The sequence below is a fragment of the Cenococcum geophilum genome, assembly GCF_001692895.1.
Source record: "Cenococcum geophilum 1.58 unplaced genomic scaffold K441scaffold_30, whole genome shotgun sequence".
NCBI lineage: Eukaryota > Fungi > Ascomycota > Dothideomycetes > Gloniales > Gloniaceae > Cenococcum > Cenococcum geophilum.
The window spans coordinates 1,728,140-1,741,201 of record NW_027137588.1 but is presented as its reverse complement, the minus strand read 5'-3'; the positions used below and the strand labels follow the sequence as shown (position 1 = coordinate 1,741,201).

Genomic DNA, 13,062 nt, shown 5'->3' with positions numbered 1-13,062 from the left:
GAGCTGGAAACTTCCAACAATGAGTGGAGCAGTGCTCCGGAAGACACCAATTAAAAGGTACTAATATGGTCGACTTGTAGGGCGTGGAAACCGGGAGGGCTAGGTGAAAAATTCTAGGGCCGTCGAAGATGAGATTGAACTCATGTCTCCAATTAAGCCGCTGCCATCTTTGCGGATGCTTGACTAACTGTATCTTCGGTTCTATCGTACAGCCGCCCCCTTGGTGGTAGGCAAAAGCGAATGCCTTTAGGCGGAGTTACTGGAAATTTTGTTAGAGCCCGAGCGGCTGAGAAGGAGATCGAATCGGGCTTTGTCAACCGGTCTTGATGTCCATGGAAGCTGCATGAAGGGGCAAATTAATGCATAGAGCGACGGGATATGTGCGCTCCCATTGAGTGCCTCAATCGTTCATTGGCTGGGTATTTATGTATTTAGGTCCAATAGTCGGCTAGGCCATTATTTTTACAATAACGTTAAAGATCATTTGGTCAGATTTGAATGTTGTCAAAATATGTATCATTGAAGAAGACATAGCAGTATTGTTCCATCCTCTTATTCTAGCCATCCACAGACCTAATTACCCATAATGTGGGGTTTCGAGGCTTCTCTCCTTGTGTTGACCATCCAATAAGCGACCGTGTTCGACAAAAGAAATCTGATACAATGGTCGAATGAAAGAGCTTTCGGTTGAAGAATAGGTAAATTCAGAAAACGCCAGAAGGTCCCCTAGGACAGGTGAGAAATTCACAACACATTGACGCAAAGAAGAATAAAGTGTTCAACGCCCAAACACCATCCAGAATCCTCACAAAAGACCCCAGGATCGAAGAAGACATCTTTTGTGCCCCAAAACGAACGATGAAGGGTACAAAGCCGAAGTGGCAAAAGAAAGGGTTGAGACTGTATGTATAGTAAGAGTAGTAGGGTTTCGTAGTCATGAGTCAAGGTATCTTCCACTTTTAGACCGTTCAATGCATCTACGGCAATTCTGCCACTGCCGTGATCTGTACGCCGATGCGCCAAGCAAAGCTGGTCCAGACGATTCAAATTAATCCGTTGGTTGAAGAAGATGACGATGAGGATATGCTGCATTTTTCCGAAGGCTGGTGAGCCTCTGAGCTTTCCAAGTGTCTGTTGTGTGATAGATGATGGGAGGAGTCAGCATGGAATATCCAACCCGAATGCTAACTCACGCAAAGCAGTCCAGATACTCTGCTGACATGCTATCATTAATCGCGGCGCCGCCTTTCCTTTGTCTTCCTTTCTCCTCACCTCTCTTCTAGTCCATCCCCAGTAGCAGCGGCATATCATGGCAAGCGGTGATATGATTAATCCCGTCGAATATTCACCGCTCCACCTTCGGGTATGAGTTGAGCCAGGCCATGAGTCCAACGCCAATTAGAACGATGCCGAATATTGATGCAGCCGGTCCCCCATGGATTAGCATAGCGTCGTGTCGGCCAGGTCGCGTTGCTAGTGTTTGCGTTATTACTTTTTCTAGCTCCGCAACCTGTTCAGGGCTGACTGGTCGTCCGTTCTGTAAACCGGATTTCCTCAGTATTACGCCAGCGACCTCAACATTATCTTCCTTCTCGTTCACAATCAGTATCTCACCAGCCCCATCAGAGCCGTCCGTGGCTGCGCTGACAGGTTCAGGCGTAACTTCGCTCTCGCTATGTCGACATTCCTTCTTGGCTTCTCGTGCTGTGCGTTCGGCATCGTCTTGTCTAATCTTCTCCACCATCTCAGCAAGCGTCTTACGGTGTGTAGCACTCTCCGCTTCTGCACTCTCGGCACGCTGGCGGTATTTCTCCATCTGCTGCTTCATCTCATCCATTTCAGCAACCATAATTTCCAGTCTTTGTTGAAGGCGAGAAGTTGCAGCGTCGGCGACAGGATTTATTGACGGTTCATCTTCTGGTTTCACGTCGTCCACAATTGTCGGTTCAGAGCCAGTTTCTTGCTCGGGGCTGACTCCATTGACCTGTACTTCATTATCCGTTTCTAGCGATGCGGAGTCTGGCCGCTCACTACGCGACTCCATTTCTAGACGTAGAGCTCGCTCTTCAGCACTTTCTCGTGCAAGGCGTTCCTGCGCGAGCGAAGCCTCCAAGTCTTTAAGCCTCAAGCTCTGAGATTCTATTTCTTTCTTTGCTGTTGTTAGAGCTTCGGCGAGAGAAGATAGTTGGAGGTGAGAATCTGATCGCACTGGGGAGCTGTTGCTCTTTGCTCTTTCTGTATCACTCCGTCTCAAGGAGGGCTGGTTCGCGTCGGGTTTTTCTGGAAGTGGCTGTTGAGGCGGTGGTGCTGGGGGATCAGAGAACCGAGTTTTGAGGTCAGCTTTGATAGGTGACACTTTTATGTGTGGGCTCGGTGATGCTTTCGCGGGCTCCTTCTTAGGTTCTGTCGTCAATACAGAGTCAATGTACTGACTTGTTCGCTGGAGATCCTGAGATTGTTGTTTTGCTTGTTTGATCTCCGACTGGTGGATTCATTAGTAGTTGTGCTAACGTTTGATTAATAACTCACGTTGAGTCTCTTGACGACCTGCTCCATCGTAATGGGCTGCAACCAAAAATTCATATGTCGTTGCTGACCCATGCCACCCATGTTATTGCCAACTGCGCTTGACGGAGTTTGCAACCGTCCGCCGTTCATTGAACCTTGGCTCCCTGTGCGCCCTCTCATACCGCCAATTCCCTGAGGCCCACCAGGGCTGATAATATTAGCAATTTGCGGAGAGTCAAGGTCGCCGAAGTTAAGGTCCAGCATGCTGCTGCCAGTATTGGTGTAGATACCAGCATGTTCGACGCGAGCGGCAACTTTGTGGTGGACTATGGTTTTCTGATCCTCACTGACAATGTCGATACCTAATTCCAGCATATCTTGCTCGCGAAGTTCGTGGGGGTCTGAGTCTCTGTTTTCTTGAGATAGTCGCTGCCCATTGACAAACGTGCCGTTTGATGACTTGACGTCGCGAATCCATATTTTCCCATTGCGGTCGGCCCAGATTTCCGCATGTTGTCGAGAAAGAACTTTGGAATCAAAATAGCCGTTCAAAGGCGTTGGAATGGTCTTGTTATTGGTTTGCCGGCCGATTCGGAGGACGTCAGGGTAGAAAGGCACAGTGATGGTCTTGCGCTCGAAAGTGCCGTTCATCGGGATTAGATGTAGAATTGCAGTGTTCTCTGGTTGACCCGGTGTCCGTGGCGCGCCGTTTTGTTGTACTTGGGATTGGCCATTGTGTTGTGAGGGAACCATTGGGGCTGGTGAGTGTAGGGCGGAGATTGCAGAGGCAGCGGATGGGCCAGAAGATGCCGATGCGATAGATTGAGGTCGTGCTGTAGATAGACCCGAAATGGGTTCGGCCTTCGATGCAGGCCACAAGCCTCGTGGTGGTTTCTTTCTTGCTCCCCACGTGGTCGTTTCCCCCGCGGGCGACGAGGACACACCGTTTGATTGAGATGATGCAGCCGATATTGTCGAGTTTGAGGAGGCTGAGGAGGTGAGTGACGTTGAAGATGCTGGTCGCTGGGCACTTTTGCTGCGAGGCATGAACATCCTGAACTCGTCGGCGTTCAGGCCGTTCGGAGCGCCGTTAGAAGCGCTCCATCCTGTCCGGGAAATGGGCTGTAAATTGGGAAGAGGGGCGACTGCAGTCATCTGCAATGTATCTAGCGAGCGACTGCCGTTCGCAACGGAGAAAGACTTTTTTCTAGCGTCGACCGTCTTGCGACCCCGTGTTCACTTAGCGCCGGCAGTGTAGGACAACCTCAAGCAACCCCTAGTATCAAACAACAGCGACAACAGAAGGGCGACCGGTCGTTCACTCATACGAAGGGAGAGGGCCGAAGGAGAGATATGGCGCAGGTTGGCCGAAGGTGCGATTCGCGATCTGGGGGTCTGTCGTGTGCTGGTCCGTGTTAGCTAACGTGCGACGTCAGGACCGAGAAGGATGCTGTGGCCTAGCAAGAGGTGCAGTGGCAGAGGCAGCAGGTGGCGCAGGGAAAGGTGATGGGGGTACTGACGGGTAGCCGGCGGTGGATAGAGGTCGAGGATCAGTGTTATGGAGAGGCAGAACGGGGGCATATGACAGTCGTCAGGTCCTTGTCCCAACTCCACTGGCGGGAAGTTCTCGCTTGCTTACTGGCGCTCGTAAGGACGTTCTACAGCCGAAACGTGACGTTGTGGAGATGCACGCAGCTGAGCCGCTATAGATGAGGAGCCATATGAGTTGAAGTGAGAATATTGCGAGGGTGATATAAAGAATGAAGCTGATGCGTAACCCGCAATAACACGTTCCAACTCCTTCTCAAAAAAGACAAACGATCACGTGACTATATTCGCCGTTCGGCATCTTCCATCAGCGAATGGCGCTGGATGAATGACAACCATCCAACATTTTGCTTGGGCCAAACCTTCGAATTAAGCTCTATTCTTCCTTCTTCTCGTTGAATAAGGCTCAATCAAGTCTCTGTCATAATGCCTGTGCCAGTAGGAGGTGGTATGAGCGGTCCGTCGACCTTCGACAAACGTAAGACAAGTCAAACCGAAAGCTCGCGCAAAAGCTAACACTTTCCCACAGTCAAGATGGGCGGCATGATGGGTGGATGTACGTTTTTGAATGCTCATCTGTAGTGCAAGCCTCCTACTCACCTGTTCTACCTCCTGCTAGCTGTAGGATTGATCATCGGTTTCATTTTTGGTACGCAGCGTTGAAGCTGGCACCACGAGCGGATCTGACGGGATCCAGGAGCAACAAATATCATAAGATTCGGTCCGGGGCCTAACGGAATGCTGCGAACACTCGGGCAATACATGCTGGGATCTGCCGCCACATTCGGGTATGCTAGAGATTTCTTGGACTGAAAAGAACTGTATCGCTGAATACGTTGCGCAATAGCTTCTTTATGGCCATTGGTACGACGATACGAACAGACAGCTCACCGATAGCAACGGAGGCTTTCGCAAGGCTGCGAAGACAGCCGATGATAACGCCGCGTCAATACCCCAGGCGGGTCCAGAACGAAAATAACTAGAGGGAATACTGAACTTAAGATCTAAAAATATGTAAGAGAGGACAACTGTACGATAACCGGATGCTATCGGATGCTATTAGATGGCAACGTATGTATATATTAGAATCTTGTGCAATCACGAGCGAGGCGGCCTAGGGTTTGCTGGAATATGTTTATGAGATCGCGTAGTCTTTCGATATTTTGTAACACAGTCGTTCGAAGGCAAATTCCTCTGCTTTGCAATACTGATCGGTACTCCCAGCATTGGTTTGTAAGTCGGTGTCTGTGGTTGACAGGACTAATATCATCCGGCAGCGTTAATGTTCCAGGCATAAATCGCTAGTAGCTATAACATGAAAATGTCCGTAATAAGCTCTCTATGCCAAAGTTGTGCGTTTCGAGAGGAAACGTAACCATCGAATCAACGCCACTCCAGATGAATGACCATCGAGACATTTTAGATGATTCCCGGGTGCCCGCATATCACTGTGGGAGGACAAAGTACTACTTGCTGAAAGGTAGCCTGCTAATGAGAACTGAATAAGATCTTCTATTATTTGCCAAGCCTCTCAGCTTCACCTCCTTTCATGCGTTGTTCACACGCTTGTGTACCTCACATGTTTCGAGAGCCTTCAGCACTCTGCTAGCCTTACCTGCGACTCAATAGCATCTACACTTTCCTTGTAACTTACTTGGCTTGGCCCATATTCGTCTTGTAATTTGGCAGAGATATCTCTTTTAGGATCGCATCCCCTCATTGACTAGTCTATCTGACCGCCGGTTGTTTTCACGAACCACAACAGCACACTACTCCGCCAGTAACTTTTCTGGCTGCTCTAACATCTGTCCTCATGAACCTAGCTTAATTTCACGAACAGATTAACTACGCCGGAGATGAGTCAATCGACTTCAGATCCAATTACTGCTCTTGGAGTAGTGGTAGCCGCACTACGCGCAGAAGCATCCGAGCACACCAACTCTGAAGAGCAAGCTCACCGCTTGGGACAACTAGTAAGAGAGATAGCGCTTGTGAAAGAGCGTCTTGCCGAAGAGAAGGCTGCACGTACTGTACATGACAATAGGTTAGAAGAGATAAGAAAGGCCTTTGAGGGATTGAGAGGAGCTCAAGTGTGGGTGGCTATTTATGACATTCAATTGTAGGTGGAAGTTGACATGATGCTCTCGAATAGGCCCATGAGTGATCAACAAGTTGCGGAAACCGGTCTGAGTATCGAACAAAACTCAGCTACAGACAAACCCCAGGCTTCAGCTGTTTCGAGCAAGGATAAAAGTGGCTGTTGGCCAGTCCTTGCGATTCCGCAGCTCCCATCCCACCCTCAACATCACGCAGATCATGATAGTCGTTTACAAGGTCAGTACTTCTTCCCTTGATGAAATATTTCGTCTGACATCGCCAACAGCGTCTTCGCCTGAAACTTTGAGAGCCATGTCGAGAGCCCCGAGCATTGTACCGTATCCGTCTTCGCTAGGTATGATGCGCGGTCCACCCATAGCTCCATCGATACCAGCAGCGTTACGCATATTTCTGGCCTCTCGTGCTAGGGATCAAGGTTTGACATCCAGAGCCTCATCGTCGACAGCAAGCAAAAAAATCACGTCCGTATCTACAAAAGCCTCCGGGGGTGGTGCCGAAAATAATTGGCATGTAGATGCTGCAACTGCTGGATCGGCTGAACCGGTTGAGAACGCTTCAAGACCCTCTTCGCGTGATGTGGCTGGCGGTTCACCTGTTTCAAACATGGAAAAACATTGTTGGAAATCAGAATGGTACAGGGCTGGGAAGCCAATGAATTTGGTTAATTTTGTTCGGATGAAGCGCGCCGAGATGCGTAGAGATGGAGATGAAGGTAAGCGTTGTGTACCTTAGCACTCGCAGAATTAAGTTCAAAAACTACTTCTACTCATCTTTCCCCCCAGCCGTAGAATTACAAGCCTTGTACTACTTCCCTGTGAAAACTTTTCTAATTTATATTTATAGGGAAAGCCAAAGGCCGTGCATCCAATCAGTCCGCCATCAATAAAGAAGTAGAGCCTCAAAATACGGAGATTCCAGCGGAATCAAAAGAAAACAAGCTAGTAATCAACTGCAAGCGTTGCCTGCAGAAAGAAGTAAGGGTTCGTAGCAAGAACTTCCTACTATCAAATTTCCCACCGCTGACAACTGCTACTTTTAGTGTGATAGACAGAAGCCATGCCATCAGTGTCAAACACACCAGGAGGATTGCGAATATGATGCCCCCGCAGACAGAAAACAAGAGCATTCCAGAGCAGAGGAACAGAGCAACGTCTCATACACAAGACGTAGGCAGTCGCTCTCTACCATTGATACCGACAACACAAAAGTGCTCAAAAATGCGACAAAGCGAAAGCGTAAGTCCTTAGGGCAAACAAGCTCCGAAAAGGCTCATAACATACCCCCAGCAGAAACAGCCGCAGCTCCTCCTACAGGCCGAAGGACTTCAAACGCCGCCAAGGGTTCAAACAAACCGCCAGATATGCTTATCGTCTCGACGCCCGACCACTCAGGCGATCGCGACCTCAGCCCCATCTCCGCTCTCTTCCGAGCCTCAGAACTAAAAATCTACACCAACATCCGGAGTACAGACGAAAACCCCCTAAGGCCCGAGCAAGCAGCCACCAAACCCCACACCGAACCAAACCCCCCAGAGCGCGTCAGAAAGAGGAGAAAACTAAGCAGCGGCCCACCTCGCCCTTCCCCGACTAGCGCCTCCGCCCCCCTCCCCCTCCCTACTCCACCCCAGAGCCTCACCGCAACCCCCCCAGCAACCCAGGCCCTGCTCTCCCCGCTCCACATCCTCCACGCCCCAGGCCGCCGTCTCCGCACCCGCTTCGCTGCCAAGGAACCGACAGCACCACCCAAGACGAAGATGAAGCTCAAAGCGAGGCCGAAAGCGGCGCCTGCCACGCTCGTCACTGAAACGACGCCCCAGACGCCCCGGCGCGGGGGAGCGGGCGGTGCGGTCGCGAGCGGGCCGGCGACGCCAGGGGTTGGGACGCCGGGGGGGACGACGGCGGAGGAGCTGCTGAGTAGGTTTGGGGCGAGGAGGTTCAAGGCGTAGGGGCCCTGGGTGGGGTTGCTGCTGGGGGTTGGGGTTTTTGTGGGGGTGTTGAGTGAGTTCGTGTCTTGGTGTTGGTGTCAGGCTTGGGATGTCGAGTGGAGTGGTTAAGTGGGCTAGAAATGGAGACTGAGTGACTAGAACTTCTAATGCGGTAGTGGAGAATGCTGGATGCTGGGTGTTGGATGAACGGAACCTGCTGTAAACTATGAACTAACACAGCTCCTCCTAACTCACAAATGAACCGTATTATAACCTGCAACGAGCTACATGTAGAATGTACAGTATTATGAATTAAAATTAACTGTTATGAGGCACCCTTTGCCCACGGATAAGAATACAGCGGCGCAGAATCCTGCGCGAAGCGAAGGTAAGGTAAAAAGCTAAATCAAAACCACGACCCCCAACTCCCCTATATGCAGTCCATATAGCTAGCCCCCCTTTTTATTCACCCTTCTTGCTTAAAATGAGCAGGCGCTACATCGCCAATATTCCAAATACTTGTACAGCCATGAAGAATAGAAGATCAAGGGTGAGAGTGAAGAGTGAAGCCAGCACTCTCCACTTCCCCCCAACAAGCACGCGCAAACCTCGCTTTTGCTCCAATCCTATGCGATATTGCTTTTAAAAAACGTACTGTGCGGGTTAGCCCTAGGCCCAGATGAAGGAAAAGGAAATGGACGACTTACTGGAATGAACAACCAAGGCACGCGGCGCGTGTACTCCTCCCACGCCTCGCCGTACTTCTCATGGCAGCGCTCGATGTCCCGCATGGCGCGGTGCACGATCATGGCCGAGAAAAACAGCGGGTAGAACCACGGGAACGGCGACTTGAAGCCGGTGACCAGGCCCCAGGAGAGCGCGAAGAAGAGGTCGCAGGTGTAGTGGACTTTGCGAGCGCGGCCGTCTGGACGAAAAAGCTAGTTAGCGGGTACTCGACAGATTTGGGGGATTGTGGAGGGATGCGGGAGAGGATCGGAGGGGGGAGATGTACACCACCCATCGCACAAAATGCCGTCGCCGGTCTTGGTTGGGATGCTTTTCGGGTTCTTTAGTCTGCCGTAGCTGAAATGCGGAAATGTCTTGCGCTCGAAGACCGTGCCGCGCTCCTCCTGCCTGAACATGTTCTTCTGGCTGTTGCATGTGTCCCAGACCCAGTACACGAACAGGTAAGCTGTAGTGAGCGAAGCGAGAGCCCAGCGCGGCCAGCGGTAAGTTTCTGGGTCGTGCGAGGCGAGGTAGATGGTGCAGTGGCAGTAGGAGAGGGGCACGCCGGCGAGATTCCAGAAAATGAGCATGAAGCCCCATTTCTCGTAGTACATGTCCCTACACAAGTAAGCATTGGATACAGCTGCTTCTCTTGGTTGGGCTCAGGGTAAACTTACCATGATGGAACGATTAGATGCTCCCCTTTCGAGCATGCGTTCGCATATATAAAATGTGCCATAAGAATGAATCCTACTTCTCCGGATACATACCCGTAGTGCTCGTACTGCCGCGCAGCCGTGCCTAAAGATAGCAAGAAGAGGATATACCAAGGCAGGCGCACTTCGAAAAACATCTTGAAATCTAGTAATCCGAACATGCGCGGGTTGAGCTCCGCGCCCATGAAGAAGTCATAGATTGGATAGCCAGTCATGCGATGCTGTGCGCCACGATATAAGGCCGAGAAGTATGCGAGAAATGAGACGATAAATCCAGACATGATCGCAACAGACATGATGGGTCCGAACTCGTCGATGAGCGTGTAGAGCTTGAAAAGCCCAGTGAAGTGAAGGGTCAGTGCTAGGACGATAGTAACATAAAAGGACCAGATTCCAGAGCAGTAGTAGTCCAACTTCTTACCGCCTAGGTGTGGGAGCGGTTTTCCTTTACAATACACGCCTGGCAGGAGGAGATAGAAAATGCCCTCGACGACGAAAAATGTCCAGTAGATCAACCAGGCATCCCGGTGCGGATATGCTTGTGTCCGCACGAGATACCACATGTGCCCCAGAAAATCCGAGAAGCTCTCACCGGCCACTGGCTTAGGAAAGCGACCATCGAAGAATGTTGCGCCAATCCACATGTAGTACATTAGCAGTGGAAATCCGATCATCATGGCGCTCACACCCAAGGAGCCTCCGAATTCGAATTGTCCTGTCGAGTCGACTGTTGGGTCTGTAACTTCCGTCCGGGTAGGCTTCGCGTGTCCATTGGGATGTCCATTGGCATGTCCATTAGCATGTCCATTAGCATATCCATTGGCATGTCCATTAGCATGTCCATTGGCGTGACCATTGGTATAGCTGTTGACATGGCTGCTCGCATCTCCATTGCCATTGCTCAATGCACCATTGAGAGTCGCGGACTCTTTCGGAGCCTTTTTGACTGAATCGGCGAGGCCAATTGAGGGAGGAGGCGTGGAATCGTCGGAATCGAAGGGATTGGAGGGGATAACAGACTTGCGCGGGCCGCGCTTGCGCCCTGGTGTTTCGACAAAGCCAGGATTGTATGGCTTGCTATGCATCGGCCGGAGTCAGCAATCACCCCACAAAACTACAAATGATGCGAGAAAGCTGGATTGCGGTATCCGGCAGTACTCACCTAGGCGTCTTGCCTGTCCTCGAACGCGTCACTCGCTCTGACATGGCTTTAGCTCAATTGTGCCTCCAGGAAAGCTCTTTTCAGGGGCTAGATTGGCTTGCGCTAAGTGCGGGAATATCGAGGGACCTTCAGGCGGGAGGAAGAAGAGAGCTGCGAGGTGGGCTCGTTCTCAGCTAGTGGACATCCGAGCTGCAGTGTCTGTTCGGTCACAACAATTTTGGCGTTCTCTTGGGGGCAGTCAAGGTGTTTTGTGTTGACACCAAGACCCAAAGAAAACAAAGGCTTTAGCATGACTCGCTTGACAACCAACCCTTGCCTGTTCCCTTTAATACACCACGCAACTGAGATTTTGCCCCGCACCACTCTTAGCAGTCGCCTTAGGGGCTGCAAATCGCCTCCATATCATAATCTGTTCAATCTGTGCGCCTTTTAGTGTCGCCCATTTTGTAATTAGTGGCGGCTACTACCATGGCTCATTTGAATCTGTAATTGAGTCGATCGTTCGGTAAGGCTCCAGATGAGGCTCCAGATTTGACTTCGCACAATGTGTGATTGATGTCGGTGAGCGGTTCGAGTGAGCCCTCTCTGCCACCAGGCCTCTATCGCGACACCCTACTTTAGTGTAGGAATAGAGCATTCTCCTCGGCCAACGCCCTCTCTGCGATCGACGTTTTCCACGCCTTCGCCCACCTCCCGTTTAAGCGCCCCCCGGAAACAAGCTTATCGCGATTAAGAAGGTTAAGATAATAATATTATATAAGGCTTGCAAATATAACGGTGGTATCGCGATCGGGGTGTATAGAGTCGCTATATTACGAGAAGTTGTTACTTTAACGCATATGCGAGAGTTCCAGATTAATATAGAATATACAAGGGGGTAACATGAACGGGTCAGACGCCCACCCTGCTAGTACTGTAAACAAAATAACCTGGCCCCGCTATGTCACTCTGGACTCGCTTATTTCTTCACCCATACTAGCAGGGTGGGCGTCTGACCCGTTCATGTTACCCCCTTGTAGAATAAGAGCTCGAAGCTATTCCTTGCAACGGTGAGTTGGACCGTGCGCGAACACCAGAATCAAAAGTACGCGTATGGTCACGGAGCCTTGATCCTATTGATTCTATTGGCTAGCTCTTATCGATAACCGTAGGACGAATTCCACCGTCGCAAGGGATATATTAAGGGAGCGTTCGGTTGCAGCTCCAGATTGAATCTGGAGGCTTCAGAACCGAGTTGATCTGGAGGTGTCTGTTCGGTCAATCTGGCGACTTTCTGATCTGGAGCTCCTCCAGATCGGCAACCGCGTCAAATTCGCATGCTTTACCGTATATAGTAGTTGAACTTGAGCTCTTGGCGTCAGATCAATCTGGAGCTTTTTTCTCCAGGTCAATCGTCAAGTCGAATCTGGAGCTCTGCTCGTGCACCCGTCCGATTGCCCACCATGCCCCCACCGCCACCGCCCTTACCGACGACGGTGTTACTGCTGCTGCTGCTGCTGCTGCTGCAGGCCCTATTATTTATTTATTCATTTATTGCTTAACGTCCGATTCGGATCCCTGTCGGGCCCACGCGGACTACAGTAGGCCCTATACGATAGTAATAAAGGATCGGTAGTAGGTACGTTTTGCAAGAGTCAGATTGAGTACGACTACCAGATTAAGCGCCACTAATTATCTACTAATTAACGCCGGTGGAAGCACGGATCAACGTCAGATTGAAAAAGCTCCGGATTGCAACCGAACGCTCCCTAAAACGGTGCCAAGAATCTCACTTTTACTACTGTATAGTTTGCAAATTTAACGCGCTTACCGATATGGAGGAACTTTAGATTCAAAAGTCGTCAGATCTACTGAACAACTACCTGATATTCAGATTTGAGCCCCATATCGGTTACAATATGAGCCTCCATATTGAATATGGAGGTTGCAACCGAACGGCTCCTTACTAAATTAAGTCAAGCGTCAAACAATAGTGCCGGACAGTACTTGTGGCTCGTATATGAACAGCCTAAGAGATCGCCGTTATAAAATACGATGTATACTACGGTATCAGGCATAAGTTTCGTTAGTACGTCCGTCTGACATGGATTATTAACAAGGATAAGACAGGCCGTCCGATTAATAATGTGTGACAATCTTTTAAAGTAACCAATGAAAAAAAAGGAATTCCTTTGCCAAGCTCCACACATACTAACGAAACTTATGCCTGATACGTAGTATGTAATCAAGTGGCGTTATCTACAATCAGCTGCGCTATATATGGCTTAGGGTTCGTTCGGTTGCAAAACCGTCAGATTGAATATGAATTGAAAGTCCAACAGAAAGGACGTGTTCCTTCCTAATTTGTTACGCGTCTGTGG

General features: G+C 50.2%; 3 protein-coding genes across 4 annotated transcripts; 1 reads left to right on the top strand and 2 right to left on the bottom strand.

The window, feature by feature from the left end:
- Window positions 1–399: 399 nt before the first annotated feature.
- On the bottom strand, window positions 400–4,109 carry K441DRAFT_662549 (uncharacterized protein). 2 transcript variants are annotated; one of them, XM_067649059.1, is made up of 3 exons: window positions 4,029–4,109; window positions 2,530–3,913; window positions 400–2,482 (listed from the first exon to the last, which is right to left on the bottom strand). In XM_067649059.1, exons 2-3 carry the CDS (start codon window positions 3,661–3,663, stop codon window positions 1,346–1,348), a joined length of 2,271 nt encoding a protein of 756 aa, XP_067502422.1. In that variant the 5' UTR covers window positions 3,664–3,913; window positions 4,029–4,109; the 3' UTR covers window positions 400–1,345. The 2 variants fall into 2 exon arrangements, with proteins under 2 accessions (XP_067502422.1, XP_067502423.1); XM_067649060.1 differs by lacking the exons at window positions 2,530–3,913; window positions 4,029–4,109 and having other exon boundaries at window positions 1,189–1,212; window positions 1,273–2,280.
- Window positions 4,110–4,420: 311 nt separating this feature from the next.
- On the top strand, window positions 4,421–5,433 carry K441DRAFT_639376 (mitochondrial genome maintenance protein-like protein Mgr2). Its single transcript, XM_067646577.1, has 5 exons — window positions 4,421–4,534; window positions 4,586–4,612; window positions 4,676–4,705; window positions 4,754–4,844; window positions 4,904–5,433. The coding sequence occupies exons 1-5, from the start codon at window positions 4,483–4,485 to the stop codon at window positions 5,037–5,039; spliced, it is 336 nt and encodes a 111-aa protein (XP_067502386.1). The 5' UTR covers window positions 4,421–4,482; the 3' UTR covers window positions 5,040–5,433.
- A 2,962-nt stretch (window positions 5,434–8,395) lies between these two features.
- K441DRAFT_706511 (Delta(24(24(1)))-sterol reductase) lies at window positions 8,396–11,000 on the bottom strand. Its single transcript, XM_067653666.1, has 5 exons — window positions 10,703–11,000; window positions 9,502–10,617; window positions 9,111–9,442; window positions 8,806–9,023; window positions 8,396–8,752 (listed from the first exon to the last, which is right to left on the bottom strand). The coding sequence occupies exons 1-5, from the start codon at window positions 10,744–10,746 to the stop codon at window positions 8,741–8,743; spliced, it is 1,722 nt and encodes a 573-aa protein (XP_067502385.1). The 5' UTR covers window positions 10,747–11,000; the 3' UTR covers window positions 8,396–8,740.
- Window positions 11,001–13,062: the final 2,062 nt, after the last annotated feature.